The sequence below is a fragment of the Urocitellus parryii genome, chromosome 5, assembly GCF_045843805.1.
Source record: "Urocitellus parryii isolate mUroPar1 chromosome 5, mUroPar1.hap1, whole genome shotgun sequence".
Lineage (NCBI taxonomy): Eukaryota > Metazoa > Chordata > Mammalia > Rodentia > Sciuridae > Urocitellus > Urocitellus parryii.
Window position 1 is genome coordinate 209,701,231 of NC_135535.1, and position 23,574 is coordinate 209,724,804.

At 48.7% G+C, this 23,574-nt stretch overlaps 1 protein-coding gene across 1 annotated transcript in view; it reads right to left on the reverse strand.

The window, feature by feature from the left end:
- The window catches only part of Tcerg1l (transcription elongation regulator 1 like), a 172,109-nt gene extending 150,743 nt beyond the window's left edge, over nucleotides 1-21,366 (reverse strand). Inside the window, exons 1-3 of the mRNA XM_026410296.2 lie at nucleotides 21,040-21,366; nucleotides 18,957-19,103; nucleotides 18,039-18,216 (exon numbers count right to left, since the gene is read on the reverse strand). Of these exons, the coding sequence (XP_026266081.2) occupies nucleotides 18,039-18,216; nucleotides 18,957-19,103; nucleotides 21,040-21,366 (652 nt within the window). The remainder of the gene's footprint in view (nucleotides 1-18,038; nucleotides 18,217-18,956; nucleotides 19,104-21,039) is intronic.
- Nucleotides 21,367-23,574: the final 2,208 nt, after the last annotated feature.

A 23,574-nucleotide genomic window follows, 5' to 3' on the forward strand; every position in this document is an offset into this window, starting at 1 on the left:
AAAGGCTGGGGATGTGGCTCAGAGGTAAAGCACCCCTGGGTTCAGCCCTCAGTAACAAATGAGAGGGAGGAAGGGGAGGAGAGTGTCCAAGGTGAACATAGGGGCATTTGATCACTAAGCCACATCCCTAGCCCTTTTTACTTATTTTTTTATATTTTATTTTGAAACAGGTCTCCCTAAGTTGCTGGGGCTGGCTTTGAACACATGATCCTCCAGCCTCAGCCTCCCAAGCCACTAGGATTACAGGTGTGCATCACCACTCCCTGCTGACTTAGGACGTTTTCAAAAGTTGTCTCTTTGAAGAACAGATAAAATGGACAGAATTACAATGATGTTGAACAAGTAGATATTTTCAATGATGAGGTGAAAACACTCCTATACATTAAACAAGACAACTACTAACATAACATATTGAAAAGGTGAGCAAATATTTAGCAATCTTGCTCCAAAGACAGTTTGCAAACTGGGTTGCAAGTATGAATTCTAAAATATGTATGTATGACCTGCCAACCCAAGCAGCATGAAAATACCAAGTACAGATAGTCATACAATTCAGTGCATTAAGTCAGTGGTTAGACATCTTTCCACAAAACAAAGACCAGGCTTTCACCATGTAACAGGCAGATCCTACAAATTATCTCCAAGGAATATTCCTTCTAGTATTGTAAAACCTTCAAAGTGTTAAAAAGGAGGGGTCCCTTCCCGACGTATTCTAGGAAGCCAGGGTAATTTTCACCCCATGCAGGTGAGCACAGTAAAAGAAAGACGAAATTGGGCAATTTCACACAAGCACAGAGGAGAGACCCCGAGCAGGCAGCAGGGAGCCAGCACCGGACTCACCAGAGGGACTGAGCCCACCGTGATTTCACATCACGGGCCGCTTAAATGCCACGCTGCGCAGTGACCAATTAGAAGGAAAACAGAGAAAGCAGAGCAGGGAGAATCCTGCTGAATTAAGGGGACAGAAGCAACACACCACACCGGCAGCTGGGAGCCAGGGGGCGGGGAAGGCTGAGGGCATCAGAGGACCTGCATCGCACGTGGCTGCCGCTGAGTGTGACCACCCCTCAGGGGTGTCCCTGTCCTCAGCGGAGACACTGCATTCAGACGTGAGGCGGCACAGGTAAAAACAGGCTTTGCAGATCTAAACGCACAAAGCATGAGAATGGAAAGAAGAAGAACCGATGTTCCCTGAACTCAGCTCGTGCCAGACGCCTTCCGATGACCTTCAGGTGGGGAGACACTGTGACAACTCGGATCGAGAGGTCTTTAGGAAGACGGGGAAATTATCACAGAGAAGTGACCATCAATTCCTATCCAGCATGTATGCACGGTCCCTGGAATGTTGATGATAAGGAAACTCTGATCTACCGCTGGGTTTGTTAAAGCTGTTAAAGGTGAAGTCAACTAAATTTGAATATCATGGATGAATAAATATTACCACATTGTCAGAGGAGAACACAAAACTGTGGGCACCGTGCTGCGCCCTGATAGTGATACACCATATTGTAAATATTTCCTGAGCTGTGGGCCATTTTATTCTTTCCTTCCACATTTTACTCACAAAATTTTACATCTAACAAATATGGATTATCCTTATATTGGAAAAAAGTAAAATATGTTAAAATAAAAAGTGAATCACTTTTGCACACGAGCATCGAACAAGCTTACCCCACTTAACTGCTGTTTGTGTGGATTAAAACAGACCTTCCTTCTCATAAGGTCATGGACACAGAGAGGTCACACCTGGGTTTCATTTGTTCACAGAATGAATGTCTTTGAACCCTCCTGAAAGTCTCTCTCAAATATACTGACCAATAGGGTTTTGGCCTTCACAACTGAACTGGGTATTATCTTCCAGTACTGTCTTGTCCCTGAGGGGACACAGGGACACGTGTGGCTCTGGAGCACTCAAAGTGTAGCTGGTCTGAACTGGGGTGTGTTCTAAGTGTGAAATACACCCTGCATTCCCGGGGAAATGCCAAAGAGCGAGCCATTATTAGACAGATTAATGATTTTGTATTGATTACATGTTCAGATAACGCTCTACATATTTTGGACAAATAAAATAAATTATTAGACTTTAGCTGTTGCTAGACTTTCAAAAAATATGAATGCAGAACATTTTAACTCCATACCTAGTTTGTATTCTATTTCCACCAGCAAATGCTGCTTCAGAATAGGGGCTGGGGCCAGGGGTCTGGAAACTCCCGGTGGGAAGGAAGGCGGGGGTGAGAATGTCTAGGGACTGAAGCCTGCAGGCGAGTTCTGACCTCTGCTCAGCTCTTCTCTCAGGGGCCCCTCAACACTGATTCTATCTGTGAGCCGGGGCTCTCCTCTTTTGATAACCTGTCTCAATTTGTGGAACATCACCTATAAGTTAAGGAAAATAACCATCAACAGGAGGCTGTTCTTTAAAATCATAAACTCTGCCACTGTAAACAAATAGCATTTGATTTCGATATCTAGGCACTCCTTCCTTCAGTTTTAGCTGGGGGTCTGGGGGTCATGTTTCCTCTGCCTGGCACCTTGCAGTACAGTCAGGGAGGGTGCAGGTGAAGAGACCCAAGAGCGGCTGGCTGGCAGGACAGTGCTCACTCCACCCCCACCTGGCTCAGGGAGCATCTGGGGGATGCTTGGGATGTGGCTGGCATCACAGATGCCTGGGAGCAGGAGCCATTCCTGTCTGTGACTCATGTTGCAATCATCATGCATCTAATTCCTGCAACAACCTGCTTTTCTAAAAACAACGTCACTCACACAACTCAGGAGCCAAAATTTTTCACATGCAAGTACATTGTTTTATTTTTTATTTTTTTGCTTCCTTCAGATGGTATAGTTCACTCTGGGATTTGTTTCCCTACAGTTTTCTCTGCAATTGAAGGCAAGTGTGAATATCTCAGAGGGGTGAGGGAGGAGCCCAAGTCAGCTCAGTGGAGATGCTCCCCACGCAGGAAGGCAGATGCGACCACCTGCCAGGGCCCCAGTGCACACTGGCCCCCGAGGGCCAGCAGGGTTGTGTCTCCACGGAGCAAGTGCAGGACCCGCCACACCTGAGGTCCTTCCAGAGGGTGGGTCTGTGACTGGGACCTGAGGTGGACACAGCCCTTGGATGCCATCGTGAAGATGAAGTCACACAGGATGCGGTGCACCCTGCCTCCAAAGGCTGGCCTCACTACACAAAAGAGAGGGATGTGCCGCCGTCTGGCTGGGCACAAATCACGGCCACTCAAGCAGAAACAAACTTTATTTCCCAACTCCCACGAACGCCACCCACGCGGCTTTCTCCGGGACACACCACACACCACCGGAACTCCCTCCACCGGCACTTCACCAACCCACACCAACTCCCCAGGAATCCCCCCAGAGCTCAACGGGAACTCAACGGGAACTCCGAGAGAACTCAAAAGTACTGGCAAAATGCTAGGCGCCATCCCAGCTCGGCTGTGGCTCTCAACAGGGATGTAAAGAGACACCCCCAGGGGAGGTGGCCCTGGGACGGAGGAGTCAGACCTCAGAGCAACACGTCCACAGGCCAAAAACCGTCCAGGACTGCAGGGACTGGGGAACCAGGAGGGCCAGGGATCCCCTCACAGCTCCAGAAGGCCCTCGATTCCAACCGTCCAGCCCCGGGCCGAGAGGTCTGCCGCTGGACCACACCGCCCTGAGGTAAGCAGGCCTAGGAGACCCTGGAGGACACCAAAGGTGAGACAGAATGTCTGAAGTCAGGGTATTGAACTCCAAAGAGCTCTTCCTGTTTCCTGAAACTACATGGTAAAAGCAAACCAAGCTTAGAAACAAGAGCAGGGAGGCAGCAGCGTGCTTGAAGGGCTTTAGCAGTCAAGCAGGCCCAGCGCAGGCAGCCCTGGCGGAGCAGGAGGACAGCTCCCCACCTGTGCTGGGCAGCAGTGACTTCTCATCCCCAAGGCCATGTGCTGGTGGCACTTTCTGATTACACAAGCAGTGCCTGCTCATGAAGAGTGGAAGATGATGGAGACTACCAAGCTGAAACAAGGGCACCCAGAATGGATCACTCCCACCCTGCCGGGGTGGGCCCTGCTCCTTTAGTGTGTGTGTGTGTGTGTGTGTGTGTGTGTGTGTGTGTGTGTGCGCGCGTGAGTGTTGTGTACATTCCCCTGTGTGAATGGGTATGTGTGCACACACTTGGCAGAGTGCTCTCAAAATCAAGACCCTACTGCTCACAGAGTCTGCAACCTCCTGTTAAAAACTGACTCCTAGAACAAAACGAGAGGCAAGCGCTCTACCATGGAGCAGCAGAAGTGGTAGAGCGCTTGCCTAGCACGCCTGAGCCCCCGGGTTCCACCCAGCCCTGCAAAATACAGGAGCAGCAACCAAAGGACCGAAACCTAAATGTGATTTTCACAGAAGAGCACCTGTTTTCAACCCGGTGTATTGATAGGTCTCCTGATTATCGACCACAGACCTCGGAGGCTTTACTTTCCCTTCTGGCATTAGTGACAGTGACGACACACTGCATCATGATGTGCTGCACGTGTGCTCTGTTTAACCTGCTGCAGAGGCAGTGAAATTATATGAACTCTTCCAAAGGCCTGCAAGTCCCCTGCACGACCCTTGCACATGACTCCCAAGGACGGACGCAGCAGCTCTAGTGCACCCTGAGGCGGACACTGGGGCAGAGGGCGCCTCTGAAAGTGTGGAGTGTGTTCTCCTTCAACAGGGAGAGGCACCCGGTGGTTGAAACCTGCATTCCTGGAATTACTTGGGAGCATACTGTGTGTTTCATATGACCACTTACAATCATTCTGAATCACCTGTTGATCTCTTTTTATTATGGTATTAAAATAAATAGTCCTAGGTAAGGATTCTTTTAAAATGTCCTCTACTGACCTCTGTGTGGATTTCCGCAGCAGCACCACACTAAATAAGCTGATGTAACTTTAGAATAATAAATCAGCCCCTCATGCATATACGTATGTGTATGTGCATATACAAATATGTAGGTGTACACACATATACACAAACACACAACAACTCTTCTCACATTTCAAAACACTCATGGGGAACAGACGGCCTGTGGTTATGGAGTGACCCCAACAGCACTGAGGCCTCTCACGTGCACTTTCCCATCCAGGACCCCAGGGAGCCTCGCCACCTGGAGAGTGTCATCTCCCCAGAGTGCTCAGACTTGTCTTTGACAGGTAAAGGTCACAACCCGTACACCCCAGGTGGCTGTTCACAGGTACCCGTGCACTCTCCCATGCTGTGTGACAGAGCTTCTTTGGTGACATGTCTAAGTGATTGTTAATGTGTAGGAAATGTGCTCTCCTTGGTATTTTATCAGCCCATTTTGCAGAATTGCAACTAATTTTGAGAGTATGGGTTTTTGAAATATAAAAGCATGTAATCCTCAGGTGGTATTTCTTATCTTTTTTGTGGGGGGCAGGCAGATCCCAGGGCCTCGTAACCACTGAGCCACGCCCCCAGCTGGTTTTATATTTTACTTTGAGACAGGGTCTTGCTAAGTTGCTAATGGCCTCACTAAGTTGCTGAGGCTGGCTTTGAACTTGTGATCCTCCTACCTCAGCCACTCGAGCTGCTGGGATGACAGTCATGAGCCCCTGCACCCAGAGGTGGTATTTCTCATTTCTGTTGGGATTCTTGTTGCACTGGCCAGAACTGGCAGAACACAGTTAAAGCCTGTGATACGGAGTGATTCTGGTGATCCACAAAGGCCAAGCTGTGCCGCCACGTGAAGCTTTTAGGTCACTATTCTATCAGGTCCCACCTGACCCCTCAGTTTTCTGGCTTTTGTAAATGGCTGTTGGATTTGCATCCCATCAAGTGATGCCCTGTCACATGGCCTGGCTGACGTGACATATTAAACCAGGCCATGATGTCGTCACAAACACCTATCTACCACACAGTCTCTGCTATTGCGAACCATGTGCCATCGAGCCCAGCAGAAGCGGTCATGGCTGCCCCGGGACATCCTCAATTCTTTCACGATTCCACAACTATATTTATAACTGAGATTTGTCTACATAATTTGCTGCTGATTTTTCTCTCATTTTTGAAAAACCGTTGATAAAATGGGTGGCTACCTTCCTTACATATGTCAGTCTCACTGTTTCCTGTGATCTGAAGCAAACCCTCCCTCATGAGAGCCTCCTTGGAGTTGGACAATTTCACTAGCAACACCCTAGAGTCACAGGTGGGCAGGACCTGACCATGGGCAGGGACAGGGTGGAGGCCGCTGAGTGGGGCTACAGTTAGGAGAGACGGGAGGCCTGTGGATGCTGAAGAGCTCCCGTGTCCCAGGAAACAGCTCCTCCAGTTAGGGGAGGCCACACAGGCCAAGCAGAGATGACCACAGCGAGCTTCTTCTCTTCAGGTACTCTGTTTGGGGGCGGGGGGTGGACGACAGCCCCTTCCACACTCTGTCCCCTGCTCCCTGCTGTGGAAGCCTGTTGATCACTTGCTCCTTTGCACTTGGTTTCTCTGCTCCAGTTTCCCAGGTCTCGGCTCGCAGGCCGACATGCTGTGCTCCTGCATCAGGCCACCTCCTCCTCTCGGGCTCCAGATCTGCCCCTAAGTCCATCTTGGAGGCAAAAATATGGTCTCTGACACGTGCAGCTCGAAGTGGGCTACTTTGAGACGGTCGTTTTTGTAGCCCTGGTTTTTGCTGCCTTTGATTTTGGTCGTCACACCTTCGGGGCTGCTGATACTCCTTAACGGCCTCATGGACCTCAGGGCAGTGCCCTGTGGTCTGCAGTAGGGTCCACAGGGCTCCAGCTGTCCTCTCCTGAGGGGGGCTTCATTGTGTCAGGAGTGCATCTTTCACCCTTTCATTTTTTCATACTTCTTTTAAATTTTATCATGAAAAATGTCAACACTAGCACAACAGGCTGTGGCCAGGAAGCAGAGAGGAAGGGCTGGGTCCCACGTTCCCTCCAAGGGCACCCGCCCAGGACCCAGCTCCCTTCCACCAGGTGCCCCCTCCTGCAGGCTGCACCACCCCCCGCAGCACCGCAGCTCAGGGACCCAGCCTTCAGCACGCCGGCCCCTGGGGCTCCCAAGATCCACACCACAGGGTGAGGCGTCTCTCCGCTGCTCTTGGGTCAGTGCCCAAGAGTGAGATGCTGGCTGAGGTGGGTCGGTGGGATTCTGCAAGCGGGTCTGCAAAGCACCTGGTTCACTGCACTCCCTCCAGCAAGTCACGGAAATGCCAGCTGCTCTGGTCCCAACCACAGCTCGTCCTGCCGGCTTCTTTTAATTACAGCCATTCCTACAGGGATGTGGGGCCCGATGTGACGCAGGCGTTTGCATTTCCTAGTGATGCGTGATGCTGAGCACATTTCCACGTACTTATTTCCAATCCGTACTTCGTAAGTGGCTGATGTGTCTGCACTAATTTTATTTATTTTTGTTGGGTTGTTTGTTTTCTTATTGACAAGGGTTCTCTGTATAATGCGAATGCCGGCCCTTTATCAGATTTTTGTTTTACAAATCTTTCCTCCAAGTATGTAGCTTTTCATTTTGTAAAGACACTTTGAAAGAACGACAGCTTGGAATTTTGCTGAAGTCCAATTTATTGATGTGATTTCTTTTGTGGTCCATGTCTTTGGTGCCAGATGTAGGAAACTTTGCCTGAACCAAGACCACAACATTTTCATTCTATGTCTTCTTCCAGAAGTTTTAGACTTTTGGTTTTCTATAAGTCTATATTTCATTTTGAGTTTTTCCGTGGCACAAGATATTGATCAAGGTTTATTTTGAAGATGGATGTTCAATTGTCCCCAAACCATTTGTTGAAAAGAAAACCTTCTATTGACTGAATTTTCTTTGCACCTTTTCAAAAATTGATTGACTGTCCAGAACTTGTCCCTTCTGATGGTCTGCATCAGAGTCCTGTCGGTCTTTATCCCTGGGTGCTCCATTCCAATTCCACAAGAGCCTCGTCCCAGTCCTTTATCAAGAGATCACATCAGCCACATAGGAGTGCTCACATTTGGTTTTCTTCCTTCAAACTCTTTGCTTTTCCATATCGATTATTGAATTAAGTTATCAATTTCTTTGAAACTGCGGTTTAGTTTAGGGTTCCCTGAATACACACAGATCAATTGGAGCCAACTGGCATCTTAACCTTATTGAGTCATCCAGCCGTGAATACAGAATACAGGTGGGTGTTTGTTTTCTGTCTGAATGGATGCTGAGTTTGGTAAATATATACTTTCGTTTTTCTTCTTTTTTTTGCTTTGTTCTTTTGATAAATAAGATCAATTGATTTTCTAATATCAATTCAGCATGACACTCTAAGAAAAACAGAAGATCCACTTGGTCGAGATGTACCATTGTTTCTCTGGGTCGCTGGTTTGGTTTGTTAGGATCACACTGGGCAGCTTTGCGTCTCTGCTAGTGAAGCCCACGGGGGCTGTGACCCCCATCATATCCCAGTGGTTTTTGTCTTAGGGGAGAACTGACCTCAGGAAACGGCTGGGGAATCTTCTTCCCTCTCCTGGACCAGTTTATTTAAATGTGGGTGTGGTTTCTTCTAGAAAGGCTGGTGGAATGTCGCAGAGGGGCTGCCTGGGGTGGATTTGCTGAGGGGAGGCTGGCCCACGGCGTCAGCCTTGTGCAGACCTGGTTCTACTCAGGGTTCCTAGGTCCCACTGCAGCGTGGAACTCACTGCCAAGACGTGTCAGATGCCTTCCCACCACGTTCCCACCAAGCACTCAGGAGCCCTTCCCTCTGGATGGCCATGTCCCTGGGTCTCGTTCTCCTGGTCTGCCTCGGCAGGAGAGGGTCAGCTGGGCTGGTCCTACAGAGCACTCGCCCCTGGGTCGTGATTTTATATTTCTGTTTTTAATTTCTTTGATTTCTGCTGCCCATGTTTTAATTTCTGTGCCTTTCTCTTTTCTAGTTCTCTAAGGTGAAGCTTAGGTAACTAATTTCGTAGATCCTTTTTCCATGTCATCATTTTAATACTCTAAATTTCCATTTAGCATTGCTTAGGGTGTATCCCACGAGACATTTCATATTGGTTTTCATTTTCCTTCAATTTAAAACATTTTTGAATCTTCTCTCTTTGAATCATTTGTGGCTTCAGCGTGTTGGCTATTTCAGAGATTTGAAGATTTGCTAGGTATTTTTTTCACTATTGATTTTTAACCTAATCCTATGGTGGTCTGAGAGCAAACAGCGCAGGCTTCTAATCCCGCGAAACGGGTTGGCTTGGTTACAGCTGAGGCCGTGGGAGCCGTCAGCACTCCACGCGGGTCAGGGCCTCTGGAGGGGCCTGCACAGAGGGGCCCGGCCCTAGAGCCCTGCGCTCTGCACTCTGCCCCTCACCCAGGTGAGCTGGTCTCCTGCTGAAGCCCCTGGTCCTCCCTCCTGCCACTGGGCCAGCTTGGCTTCCTGCCCTTGGCAGCTCTGGGCCCTGGCTTCTCACAGGCCAGCTGTGCTGCCGCATCCCCAGGTCACCTCTCCTGATTCTGACTCCTCTGTGGCCTCACGGCCCCTCGGCTCTCTCTGGGTGAGCATTGGCAAGGGATCTCTCGTCCTCCTTGCGTTCACTGCTATGGGCTCTGTGAGAGCCAGTTCTTCTTGCTGCTGTGCCTGGGACTGAAAACCTGAAAACCTTGGCCGGTTAAACAGGGAGCGTGGACCTTCCATGTAAATCTGCCGTTTTACAGTTCTACAAACAGTCGTTCCATCTGTGCCCTGATCTTTTGCTCTTGTTTCCTGCCTGTTTGGGAGCTGATCTGAGTATCTGTTAGGATTCCACGTTTATCTCCACGATTGTGATTCCTTTCACAATTCCAACTGCCTGCTCTAGGCTCCACCATGATTGATATTATAACAGCAAGTCTTATTGTAATCTATATTATGCCTAAAGATATGTCTTTATAAATATATATGCATGTATTTTCATGTAAATATATGAGGCATATCATCTCTCTATTAAGATATTGATCCTCGAATATCACTACCCCACGTCACACCTGGTGTGATAGCCACGGTGCTGTACTCAGGCCTTCCCTCCAGTGTTTGTGAAATTGTTGACATGCATTCCTGTTTTACATATACACACAGATGACATCACTGTTCTTTGTTCTTCATACAATTATTCTTAGAGAAATTACAAATAAGGAAAATAAATATTTCACCATCTCTATCACTCTGTTTTCTTGAGTCAAGGCAAGTTTCTCTCTGCTATGATATCATTTCTTCCTGTAATTTCTAGAACTGCTGGTCTCCAGGCAATAAATTCCCTTCAGTTTTAGTTCTGGGGGAAAACACTTCACTGTGGATTTTTATGTTTCTCTTCATGCACTCTGGCCACACATGGTACTGGGGCTCACTCTGACAGGATCACACAGGCATGGAGTAGGATGTCCGCCAGCCCAGGTCTCCTGTGTTCACTGTTATGGGCTCTGGGAGAGTCGGATCTTCTTGATATTGTGCCTGGGACTGAAAACCTGAAAACCTTGGCCAGTTTTCCTTCTCCCTTCTCCTTTTCCTTCTCCCTACCATTCTCTCCTCCTGACTCCCCCACCTCTCCTCCACTGGCTTCCCAACTATTCATTGGGCTTATAAGATCAGGTACACATAAAGGCGGGATTCACCACGGTGCATTCACACAGGCACACAGCCCACTGTGGCCAATTTCCTTCTGCCTCTCCTCCCTTTCCATCTCTCCTCCCTCCCCTCAACCCCTTTCTGCACTCCACTCATCTCCCTTCCATGTTCAAGGTGCCCACCCTCTTTTGTATCCTTATTTTGTTCCAGCTTCTGCACATGAGAGAATATTCAGTCCTTGACTTCCTGAGTCTGGCTCACGTAGCTGAGGTTCTCCAAATCCATCCTGAACTGGAGAATGCCATCGTTTCCTTCTTCATAGCTGAGTAGAACTCCGCTGTGCACACACACACACATCATCTTTATCCGTTCATCAGTGGGTGGGCACCTGGGCTGGTCCCATAGCGGCTGCCGTTAGCATCTTTGCTTGGTTGAGTTCTGGATGGAGAGCTTCTGTTTCAGTAGGTGAACACGTCACTTCATGGTCTCCTGGCTTGTGCATGTTCTCACTATGAAACTCCTGTGTCTCTATATACCTAATGTGTCCTTTCTCTTTGTCTGTCTTCAAGATCTATTTCTCATCTTTGAATCACAGATTAGACTATGGCTGGTCTGGTGTTCAGTGTCAAAACATATGTTTTGTCTGTTTTTGCCACCTCTCCCTCATGGGGTTTGCTGAGCGCCTTGGATCTGTAGCTTGACAACATGGATTATATTCCTATCACCTGTTGGCATTATCTCTTCAAATATTTTTTCTGAGTGTTTTTCTCCTTGTCCTCCTGGAACTTCAGTTATGTATATGTTGAACTTTTGGATCTTATCTCACAATTCTGAGGAAGCATGCTTGTTTTTCTAATATTGCAATTTGACTTTTGCATATTTCTATCTCTGATAAAATTCCCCAACTGTTTGTTCAAAATGTTCCCCTTTCTATTACATCAATCTATGCACTCATCAGAGTTAATTTAAAGTCCTGGTCTTAAATGCCAATATCAGCACCATCCTAGGGTCTAGTTCTGTCCAGTATTCTGTATCTTGACAGTGGTTTATCATCTCTTGTTTGACTCGTGTGTCTTGTACTTTTTATCAAATGCCAGACCTAGAGAATGGGACAATAGAGGACGTGATTGCAGGACTCCCCCCAGGGAACAGGCCCACCCTTTCTTCTGTCAGGCATGACATGAAGTACATGAAGTTGAGTTGGCCTATCCAGGAGTTGTCCCAGATGGGGATTTTTGTTATCATGGGTGCATTCCCTGCCCCACAGGCTTCAAATCCCTGTAACAATGGCTTTTGCTTAAGGCGAGTTCTGGGGCGTCTGACAATCTCTGGGTATCCACGCTCCAGTTGCAGCCATCACGATTCCTGCACAACGGACCATGAACCTACATCCCTTCCCTGCTGGGTGGTAGACACCTGGCCCAGGTTCAGTCCTGGGTGACTTATTTATCAGCCTGGACTCCGGTTGGGGTGTCTGACTGCTTCACCTTCTTTCAACAAAGCTGAGGGATTTGGAAGAGTTTACACCCTCACCTGCCTCCCTTTACCAGCGTAATCTGAGTTTATTGAGATTACAATTATTATAGCAACCTCTTTCCCACCAAGAAAACCGCTCGGAGTTTCCCACTTATTTCTGTAATCAAATTAACAAATATTTACATATATTCTCAGCAATTAATAGTAATTGCTGATACTACAGATACTTGAAATGTGACTTCATTTTTAATTCTAGTGTTAAATTTACATCTTAGTTGAGGAATAAATAAAAATAAAAAATAAAAAGAAAATTTAATATGAAAAATTTCCCCAAATTTCTCATGTTTCATGAAAGAATTCTAAACTAATAGTGTTGTCATGATTTGAAAATTGAGAAAACATATGCTCAAGTCTGTTTATTTTTAAAAAATCTTACAGGTAATTGCTTGAGAAAATAAGATCAGTGTGGACAAATTCCAAATAATAATATAGACAAAAGTAAACAAAATATAAATGTCACCCAAATGCAGAAACAGAATAAAACAAAGAAAAAACCAGAGAACATAAAAACAGGATATAATAATGGCAGAAAAATTAAAAAGATAGTAAGTCAAACAGCTAAGCTGTAATTTTAACAGGCAAAAACAGCAATTCTGCTTTTACACCCTTTCCTGAGCAGATGGAGGGGTGGTACTGTCAGTGTTAGACAACACGGATTCATGACTGAGCATTTGCACACACATTTTGTGGGGCATGAATTTCTTTGCGGACCAACTTGCTTCGTCCTGATCCCCTGAACTTCTCTGCAGGAGCTGATCCCATCCAATTCTGTGAGATGAGCTGAAGCCACAGGCCATCAACCCCATTTCCCAGCGGACGCCTGGGCATCTCCAGTTCTCTGCTGGTAAATGGAGCTGTCGCCTGTCTTCTGGGTTCACACATTTATCTCCTTCCATTATCATCTCATGTTCACAACCACAGCCATTTATGCTCATGAATGCTTCTGTACCGTGTTCTCTCACTAACGTCACAATTAGTCCTTCTCTGTGAATATTCTAATTGCTAGTTTCCGGAAGTTTCCTTGCATTCTTTTCCAATTGCTTCAGATCATCTTTTCAGATGGGCAGCTCCCACTTAATCATTGATTTTTACTGATCAGTCATCTTTTACTGCTTTTCTATGGTCTTTTATTTATTCATTTCCTTTTGCCTGTTAAGGCAAATAAAAGTAGATTGATACTAACTTTCCTCGGTCCTGTTCAGACCTGCCTTCCTCTCCTCGTGGAGTGCCTGCCCTGCGCCTGGCTGAGCCCTCCTCGGCTCCACCTTCTCCCTGCCTCTCTTGACTCACCTTTGAGCCAGTGAGCCCTTAGGTCTTCAGTGACGCACAGTGTCCCCCAGGTGACTTTCCCAGGAGTCCCGGGTTTCCAGCGGGACTCTGCTCCAGGGTCTCACTGGGCAGAGTGGAGGGGGGTCTCCTCCCCGCCCCACACTCTCCGCCTAAGTAGCTCTATTTCTGAGGAACTCAGGGCTCTGAAGTTCTCGTTCTGGGAGTGGACTACAGAGCCCCTGGGAGCGCCTGTGAGTCACCCTGTGTCCACGTGCACACAGGGAGCAGGAGGAACCGAAGCCAGCGGCAAGTGAAGCTCTCCGGGAGGAGGCACTGCCCTGAGAGCCTGCCTCCCTCCTGCCCCCCTGGCTGTGTCTGAGGCAGCCGTAACACAGGCGATTCCTTAAAAGCCACTAGGTTGTCATGGCAGACCTTGGTTCCTAACGCGGCTGAGACTGTGTATTTTTGCATGTTTGGATTCACTGGTCAGTGACAAGGCTCCCTCTTCTCCATACTTCCTGGGAGGGCTGGGGGTCCTCCGCAGGAAGGTGACATGAGGATCCCTTGACAGCCCCAGAGGAGCTGGAGAGCGTCTCCTGAAGAGACCCAGGCTCAGCTGCCCTGGCTGCACCTCTCCTCCCTGTGCCACCCCGCTGCAGGTCCGCCTGGTGGCTCCCCTCTCACACCTTTGTGACTGAACATTGTTGCACTCCCTTGGCTTGGCCTTCCACCCTCCCCTCCTCCTCAGGGGCCTTAGCCCAGGAGCCCTTCTCTGAGGATGCCCTCCCCCAAACACCTGCAGGGATGGGCCAGGTGCTGCTACCTACTGCTGAGCTCTTCAGCAGAGCAGGGCTAGACCTGAAGGTGGCCCCCAGATCCAACCCCCGTGACGGCACCAGGAAGAGGGCCTTGGGACTGGAGGTCTAGGAGCATGGTCCATGATGGGACTCTTTAGACAAGGAGCCTCAGAGAGCCCCTTGTCCCCTCTGACAAACCAGGACACAGAAGGCAGCCACCATAGGCCAGGCAAGACCACCCTCCTGCCTCAGCCACATGGAGCCCCATCAGGACATCCAGACTCCAGAACCGTGAGAAGTAACTGTCGTCTAAGCCACCCAGGCCGCTCTGTCCTCCACATCACGGCAGCACGAGCTGAGCAGGGGAGGAGCCTTGACAGTCCAGCTGCCCACACCATGACCGCTAAGAAGATGCCAGAAGACAGGGGGCTGGGTGAACACAGAGAAAATGACCACTAGTCACTACTCAGCTCTCCCCAGGGGTCAGCAGCCCTCCTAGATCTGAGCATAAGGCAGATGATCATCACTGTCATCATGGATGAGCCCAGTAGGCATGCACAGTGAAGTCCTTTGTACTAGTTAACCCATCTCAGATGGCTCCCAGGGTCATTCAAGCCACACGCAGGTTCTCTGGCCCCTATGCCAGGCAGTTACTCCTTACTCAACATCACCAGGGGGCGCAATGGTAATCTGAGCCCCAGAGATCACTCAACATGTCTGCCCAAGGCCACCTCCAACTCGGGTCACGAGTGCCTACTCAGACACAAGTGGCCAGGGGTACACTGCTGAGTCCGTGGTCTAAACTGCCTCAATCCCTGAAATTGTGTTAAAGCGCTTACAAAACAACCATTACACAGAAATTATTGTCGACCGAGAAAAGATCTTACCCACGAGGCCTGTTTAAGATGAGGCTCTTGACTCACTTCCCCAGTTCTCGGGAATTTTCAATATGCTTCTTAATTTAAAGGGGATCGATAAAATACATCTGATTCTAAAGCCCCTTATTTCTGAACATAAAAATGTATAACAAAGCCAGGCACAGTGGCCCACACCGATCATCCAGGTGGCTCGGGCAGCCGAGGAAGGAGGATCGCAAGTCCAAACCAGCCTCAGCAACTGAAGGAGGCCCTAAGCAACTTAGCAAGACCCTGTCTCAAAATAAAAAATAAAAAGAGCTGGGGATGTGGCTCAGTGGCTAAGTGCCCCAGGTTCAATCCCTAGTACCAAAAAAAAAAAAAAAAAAAAAAAAGTATATAGCAAGATTGAAGAATGTAATATATCAATTATAAAATATATTTATATCTCGGGGCTGGGGTTTTGGCTCAGTGGTAGAGTACTCGCCTAGCACATGCGAGGCACAACATAAAAATAAATTTAAAAAATAAAGGTACTGTGTCCAACTATAACTAAAAAAAATTTTAAATATATTTATATTTTATTTATATTGCATTTAGATTTAAATGTATATATTTATTAATTTATACAGTTATATAATGATTTGTTTATAATTAAAGAAATTTATCAATTTACAATAGGATATAGAAATTTAATAGGATTTTAATGATAAAATGTCTGAAAATTAACATGTAAATTTAATAGAGGTGTAATTTCTATCGATAGTAAAATTGGAATGATGTGTTTTGATTTTTTAACTGGCTTAGAGTTTAACCTAACTTCCATCTTTATTTGGTTCCCATACAAGCTCTTTGTCAAGCAGTTAATGGCACACAAACAACCCCTTAAAAATGTCCTTTGGATGAAGGACATTTAACCCATGCTTTTCAAAGGCAAATAACTTCTAAGAATTCAGAAATTTATCAAAAAATGAAAATTGTGAAGCAATTCTGATATATTCAACTCAAAACAAATGCTTTGGACAGGTGCACTCCTTCCCATAGGGTAAGGAGAGCTGTAAGTGTGCTGTTCAGTTGTTGCTCTTAAGTCTAAAGCAGAGCAAGAAACGGGAGTGGGGAAAGCGTGGGTTTGAGAAACGGTAAATGAGGTTGGTATGCAAGGTTATTCCAATACCGATTGTGTTTGTAAGCAATTTCTTGGGAGGTATCAGGGACTAAACTCGACCACTCGACCACTCGACCACTCGACCACAGAGATAGACCCCAGCCCTATTTTGTATTTGATTCAGAGACAGGGTCTCACTGAGTTGCTTAACGCCTCGCTTTTACTGAGGCTGGCTTTGAACTCTGGATCCTCCTGCCTCAGTCTCTGGAGCTGCTGGGATTATAGGGGTGCACCACTGTACCCAGTAGTAAGAAATATTTTGTATTCCTTAAAGTAGATTAATTAAAAAGTAAAATTAATGAATACTATTTGAATCAAGTATTACATATTCGCTACATAATAGTAAGCGTCAAAGTCCACATGACAGAAAATCAGTGGAAAGCTACCATAGGCTGCTCCTACCAGATGGATGGCCAGCACATTCACAGACTCAGTCCCTGGGGAGAGGAGCAAGCACCTGGGAAAGCGTCTATGTGACCTTCAGTGATGGGTAGCGGTGCAGAAGTCCACTCAGGATGGAGCAGGGAACTCATCTTACCTGCTCCATGTTTTAAACTAAGCTGGCTGGTTGTTTTGGTGACAGTTCTTGCCAATGCATTAGGAAATTAAAATATTATTCTTCTATGCTAGAAAAATGATTGACAGTCAGCACACCCTCGTATCACACATGCCATTGAGTCATCCTTCATCTCCATCAAATTAAACAGGAAACACGATCATCTTAGTGTAAAGGGCTCCAAAGTGTTTGATGCTCAGTCAGGCTTTGATTAATCAGCAAAGCTCAATCACAAGGAGCAAGGCAAGGTTCAGCCAGGAATCCTCAAGTCCTGCGAGAAGCTCAGAGTTGCATTGTTCTTCCTGACTCACTGCTAAACAAGATTCATCGCAAATTGGAATGAATTTGTAGGCAAACAGAGCAGAAAATAAATATATCTCCCACACCAGCACTGCATTATCCACAGGAACATCTCCTTATTACTAAATTTCAGAGACACATATTGAGATAAGCTTGGTAGGTAGGAAATTACAGGAAGATAATGTAATTCTGAAGTCATAAAATATTCCACAATGGAAGGGGCTGCAAGGCAATTCTGGCATTGGCAGCATTTGCTTTTATAATATGATCATATGTTAAGGTGATTTTAAAAATCAATTTAAAAATTCATAAGATGATTTTATTCTCCTGTTATGATACGGGTTTATTATACAATCCTTCATCCAGGGATTGTTTCATGGAGCCTGTTTCAGGACAAATGTTCTTTCAGGTCACTAGACTCCAAAGATAGAACAAAATCCATCTTCCCAACAGGGCATTTATAGCCCATCACCCCCATCACCCCAATGTGAAGGCAAAACTTACAGAGAACATGCCCGAGCCCTCAGACAGCAAGCACCCGTGCACACCCTCAGCCCAGAGGACAACACTTTCCAATTCGTGGGATGATGGATTAGAGCCCCTATTAAGAGCTCTCCACAGACAACATGGTCCAATGTTAAAAACAGAGCACCACAAATACCGTTCTGTGCAAATCCCTCCATCATCTCTTCATCTTAAAAATAACTCTACGTTCTTAAAAAAAAATTGGGTGAGCTCCCCAAGATTCAATCAATTTTTAAAATTTTATTTATTTATTCCCACCATCTTACCTGCCCCCATACCCCCTCCCCTTCCCTTTGCCCAAAGTTCCTGGCATTTTCAAGACTCAATCAATTTTTAAAAACATACACACACCATGAATGAAGTATGAGAGGATTTACTAAGAGACGTGGGTCACTAGAATGACAAATATCGTTTCCATACCAACTCATGACTGAAAGAAACAGAAACCCATGGCCACTGTGATTTGGGCACTGACCTGGCATTGGCTGAGGCCCTAGCACCACAGCAGGACGAGGCCTGGAGGCAGCAATGGGCCTGGACAGAGTCAGAGCCACTTGATCCAGCACAGGAGGCTTCTCCAGCAGGTGGAGCAGACCTGAGTCCCCAGGGTGTATCCACGTGGAGTCCAGAGCAAAGGAGTTATTCACAAAAATCTGCCCAGAAACAATGCAAACAGAACACTGAGCACGAGGCATGTGAGAAGGGCCACACATTCATGTTGTCTCATGTTGGTCAGTACTGGGCATTCTGATTGGACACTCTATAAATCACCATTCTAAAAATTAAAGGGCAGGACTCGGATGCCTGAAGTGTCCTGGGCTAGTCCTCGCATGCTGGCCTGGTCCGTTCAACCCAGCAGCTAGTTTGCAGGTGGAAAATCACCCCAATGAGATTACTAGTTGGTGGTGTAGAACAAGTTAATGCATCACTTTGTCAGTATTCAGGTCAGCAAAACATACTGGGAGAATTTGAATTTGAAAGCTAAAACAAGCCATCAGAAAGATGAAAACTTAAAGCAGTAATAACAAGAAAAACTCCCTCTTACAATTTAAACTTGCATCATATAATGCCTAATGCTAGATTTCATTCTATGGTTATAGATTTTAAAAATGAAAAAAATTTAAAATTAGATTTTAAAAAATCATTATTCAGACAATTAAAACATCTTACATTTTTGGTGTGGAATCCAAGTACTTCAAGCTACAGTAAAATACCCATCCCCCCTGCAGTGATGTTTTTTGAACAGGTCCATCTAATTCCGAAATGATTTCTCTCTATTCCTCCGTGGTCCATCATTGAATTAGAAAATACATGGTGTTTCCTTTGCTACACCAACACGCAACAACTCAGCAAATAAAAGCCCACCTGACCAGGCAGAGCCCTTGCGTTTTACCTTACAGTTAGGTATCCTTTTATCTATCCAACTTCTCCCAACACGAGCTGGCAGAGCAGAAGGGCAGACGTGTGGGAAAATGGGCACCAACTCCACTGTCGAAGAGGGGCACAGTCCTGTGGGTGGAGAATGTCCACCAATCAGCCACTGTAATAACAGCAAAAGACAAGGGACCACTCATTAGCCCACACTGGCCAACTCTACTTGTACCAAAAATTGTTAGAATAATTGCTTTAAAAAAGAAATTTTCAAATGTACATAATGTGAGTATAAGAAAAATCCCCTCTTTCCTCAGCCTAGAAAAATTGTAGATGTTTACAAATCAAATAGAAACGTATACAAGTTTTCATATCTGAAGCATCACAGGGCATTGCCAACATCGCACTCTTCAATACTGAAAGGGAACTTCTAAGTAGGAAACCCGGAGGACACAGTAAGAAACGTGCCCACCCTGAGACAGGGAAGAGCCACAGGGAAAGGCAGAGCTGCTGGCTGTTCCACTGGGGTCCCTGAATTAGTCTCAGAAGCAAGCACAGAGCTATGTTATGACATTCCTCTCGGTGCATGTCATGTTAATTATATCTACCATTTACAAAACACTTAGCAAATATTTTCAAAATGAAAATAGCTAAGGATTTAAGATTCAAAGTTTCCCAAGATTTGTCAATAAAAATAGGTCCTACAGCAAAGAAAATGTAAGCATCACATAACTGAAGAACACAGTGCACAGAACAAAACAGCAGACACTGACTGAGCAGACAGGAGAGGAGACTGTCTCCCTGAGCAAACTAGTGGAGTCCTCCTCAGGGGATCCACAGAGCCTCCACTGCTCAATGATGGGGAATGGTTCAATATCTATTGTTGTAAAATCATAATGCATTTCTATTTTCCTGATATTTGACTATATCCCTCTCGTTCCAAATACTGTTATTTGACAGAATATGGATAGCACAAAATATTTAAAAGACAAACACTTAAGTTTTTCTGGATTTTTCTTTTTAAATTTATAAAAGAAAAAAAATGCAGTTTTCTATATGGAAAAACTGTAGTTCCTTGACATTATGTACCTCTAGTGGTGATATTCGGATACAACAACCCTCCGAAATATGGCAAAAGCTACCAGCATTTATCCAATAAAACCCAGCATGAACCGCATCACACATCAAATACATACCCAGTACCACATATGTGATGTGTCAGTTAGCATTAAAGACCGTTTAGGAGGAGTTTAACCACAGCTTTTAGGAAAGCTCACAAGGTACTATTGAAGACAAATTAATTAGAAGGTGCATTCTAACGTAACTCTCATTTGAATATGCTAATGAGGTCGATTTTGGAATAAAATACATGTTATTCCCTGATTTACATGCGTCTGCATAGTTAGATGGCAAACAACGGACCCTGCCAAAACCTGCCCGCCTTGGTCTGTGGTACCATTAATCAAAGGCACAGTCACTTTTTGATTCCCAGCTTTAAACGCCCAACTCTCCTGAAGTGAAATATGGCATTAGGGAATCTGTGGACCCGGCCTAGGGCAGGAGGGGAACCAGCGTGGGCTCGCGGCGCCCGAGCCGGCTTGCCCTGCTGGCTTCCCCTGGTCCCGATTCTCCCCAGCGCTGCCCTGGTCTATGTGAAAGGGGGACCCGACCAGAATCAGAATCGGCTATTGACCCTCAGCCTGCCTTTCAAGTCTGCCCGAGACTGTACAAGTACCAACTTGGAGGCGGCGTCAGCCCGGCGCTGGCTGCCTGGCCGGGCTCCGGCGGCCGCTTTCAGCACCGCGCGCCGGACAGCGACCCGGGCCCCGGCGAAAGTTGTGGCCGGACGGACTCGGGCCTGGGGTGTGGGTCTAAACCGCTCCGCCCAGAGACCCGGGAGAAAGAAGGGAAACTGCCCAGAGGCGGAACGGGACGTCGAGCTGGAACTTTGTGGCCGTGCTGGCGGCCGGGCTGCGTCCCGAGGGTCTGGGAGGCGAAGACCCCTGGGAGGGGGAGCGCGAGGCGGGGGCCCCAGCGCCCTGCCCGGGAGGGCCGCGCCCGGGGGCGGGAGGGACGGGCGGCGGAGCGCGCGGGCTGGGTCTTACCTGTCCGTGGAGCAGGGGATAGTGGTGCGCGGCGGCGTGGTCTGGCGCAGAGGGCAGAGGCAGCAGAGGCAGCAGGGGCTCGCCCGGGGCTGGCCAGCCGGGCAGCCCGGGGAGCAGCGGGGCCGCGGCGGGCTGGGCCGCGGCGAGCAGCAGCGGCGGGGGCGCGACCCCGGGGCCGAGCCGGAGCAGCCCGGCGGCGCCGGGAACCATCCAGACCCAGGGCGGCGGCGGGTCCGCGTTCATCGGCCACAGGAGAGGCGGCCGCCGCCGGGGCTGCTGTGGCTGCTGCAGCTGCCGCCGCCGCGGGAGCCTGGCGCCCGCCCGCATCCTACATCCCCGCGCGGGCGGCGGCGGGGCGGCGGGCGCCGAGGTGCGGGCCGGCGGCGGCGCGGGCTCCGGAGCCAACTCACTTGGTTCCGCGGCGCGGCCGCTCGCTCCGCCCCTGCCCCGCGCCGGGAGCCCCTCCCCCTGCCCGCGCCCTCCCCTCCCAGCTGGCCGCTGGCGCCGCCGCCCCCAGCCCGCCTGGCCCCAGTCCCCGCCCCCGCACCCCTGGACCCCGAGGCCGCGGGGTGGAGACGCGGACCCGGAGGAGGGGACCGGCGGAGACCGGCAGGGGTGCCCAGCGCCGAAGGCGCGGAGCGGCGAGAGTCGTGGGCACCAGGAGGCGAGGGCGCGCGGGGCGGCGAGGGCCGAGGGCGCGCCTGGCCGGGGCCCGCTGATCCAGCCCAACCCTTCGCTTCCTGCGGGCTCCGGAGCAGCGGCTGGTGGCCTCTGGCTCTCGCGGACGGTGCGTACCACCGGAGAGGCGCGCACGACTGGGCACCAGCTCCGGGCTCCAGGCTCCCGACGCTGCATGCAATGGCGAACCGAGGCTGAGGTGGTGGCGCCGGAGCCGGCACGTCCCACCGCCCGGGCGGAGCTAGGGGCACCGGCTCTCTCTACCAGGTTTCATTCTAGTCTAGGGTGCACAGCCCTAGGAGATACTGGACTGCTGGTCCGGACGCCAGGTGGACACCCGGACACTATTGGGCACAGGTAGATCTCTCTCTGGGACAAATCTGCCAAACATTTTCCCAAGCCCCCATCAGCCTCAGAGATTGAGCTCTCAGCACCAGGTCTAAAATCTAGCATCCAGATGTCTGCTGCCCTCAGGGGTCTCCTCTGCCTTGGCGGCCCCCCGACTCCTTTCTCCCACCCCTGCCATGGTGCAACATGTCAGGCAGGTGGCCTCAGGGCCTTTGCACAAGACCCTCCCCACGACAGGAGGGATCATCCTCTGTGAACTCCTGCTGAATTCCCCCAGTCACAGGACTGTGCACCTCCAATATTGGCCACACGCGACCGCTGTCTCTGCACCCCCGACTGTCTGGAATCAAGAACAGACCCTTCCTCCAAGTATCTTCACTCCACCCAGCGCTCACACAGCCCGGGGCGCCTGCCAAAGGGAGCCTAGCTGAGCTCTGGTCACACGCAGTCACCGCCAGGAGGCGCCCATCCCAGCCGGTGGGCTGTCCTTGCTCCTGCTGCAGACTGCTGTCCCTTGGATGCCCAGTCTCCTCCTCCTGATCCTCCAGCACAAGGCGGCAGCGGGGACAAGTCTTGCTAGAGCAGGGCAGAGACTTCCATGTGCAAATGAACCCCGGAAATCCCTGTACCAGAGAAGTCCAGGGCGCGGAAGCGGCACTATCTGGGAGCCCCTGAAAGGCCTTCCAGGGGCATCAAGCAGAAAGCGGCTTCAGGATCTATGCTTTCCGATTCAGCGTGAAAAGCCAGCCGACAGGTGGGAGGACACGCCCCCAGCCCCGCACCCACAGACCGGCCCGGGTCTCCTGGTAGTGTTCTCATCTTCCAGCTCTTGACAGCCCCTTCTGATTAAGCCAAAGCACGCAAGTGCTTTCCATTTGTTCTCAGGTTGCTTCCTCACTCCCCTGATCTGCTTAATTTCCTCCTGGCCTGGCATGATTTCTTTTGGATCTGGGCATATGCTAATTTACATAGCTGGCATCTCCATATTTTCCTCCATGTGAACATCTTTCAATTAGCAAGTTTATATCTCTCTTTGATGCAAAAGTACTGGCAAGATTTTTTTCCCTCACCTAAAATCAGAAAGCTCTGCAGATTAGAAGGCTGGTACTATTGGCTTGAGCCTTAATTCATGTGCATATATTTGTGTGCACACATGTGATGTAGCGTGACAATCTTGGTCCTGCGTCTCACAGCCACACTAAGGTATCATCATGTTTGAGTAGGAGTTATTTGTCCCTTTTTGTTTTAGAGGCTGGGAACAGAAGACCCCTGGCATCAATGTCCAGCTTGCATGCAGCTCTCAGCAAAAGCAAAGCATTCTGTGTAGGGCCCCAGGCTGGGAGAGGGCAAGCCATGATGTATGGGTGCTTCCCTGTCTCCTTCAAGGGGAGTCTTGCTTCACTGCTGCCCCGTACCGTCCTTGGTAATAGGCAGCTTGGCAAAAGATGTGTCCCAAGCCCTGATGTCTTGGGCCACTCTTAACTTTGCACAAAAGCTGGAAACCCAGGT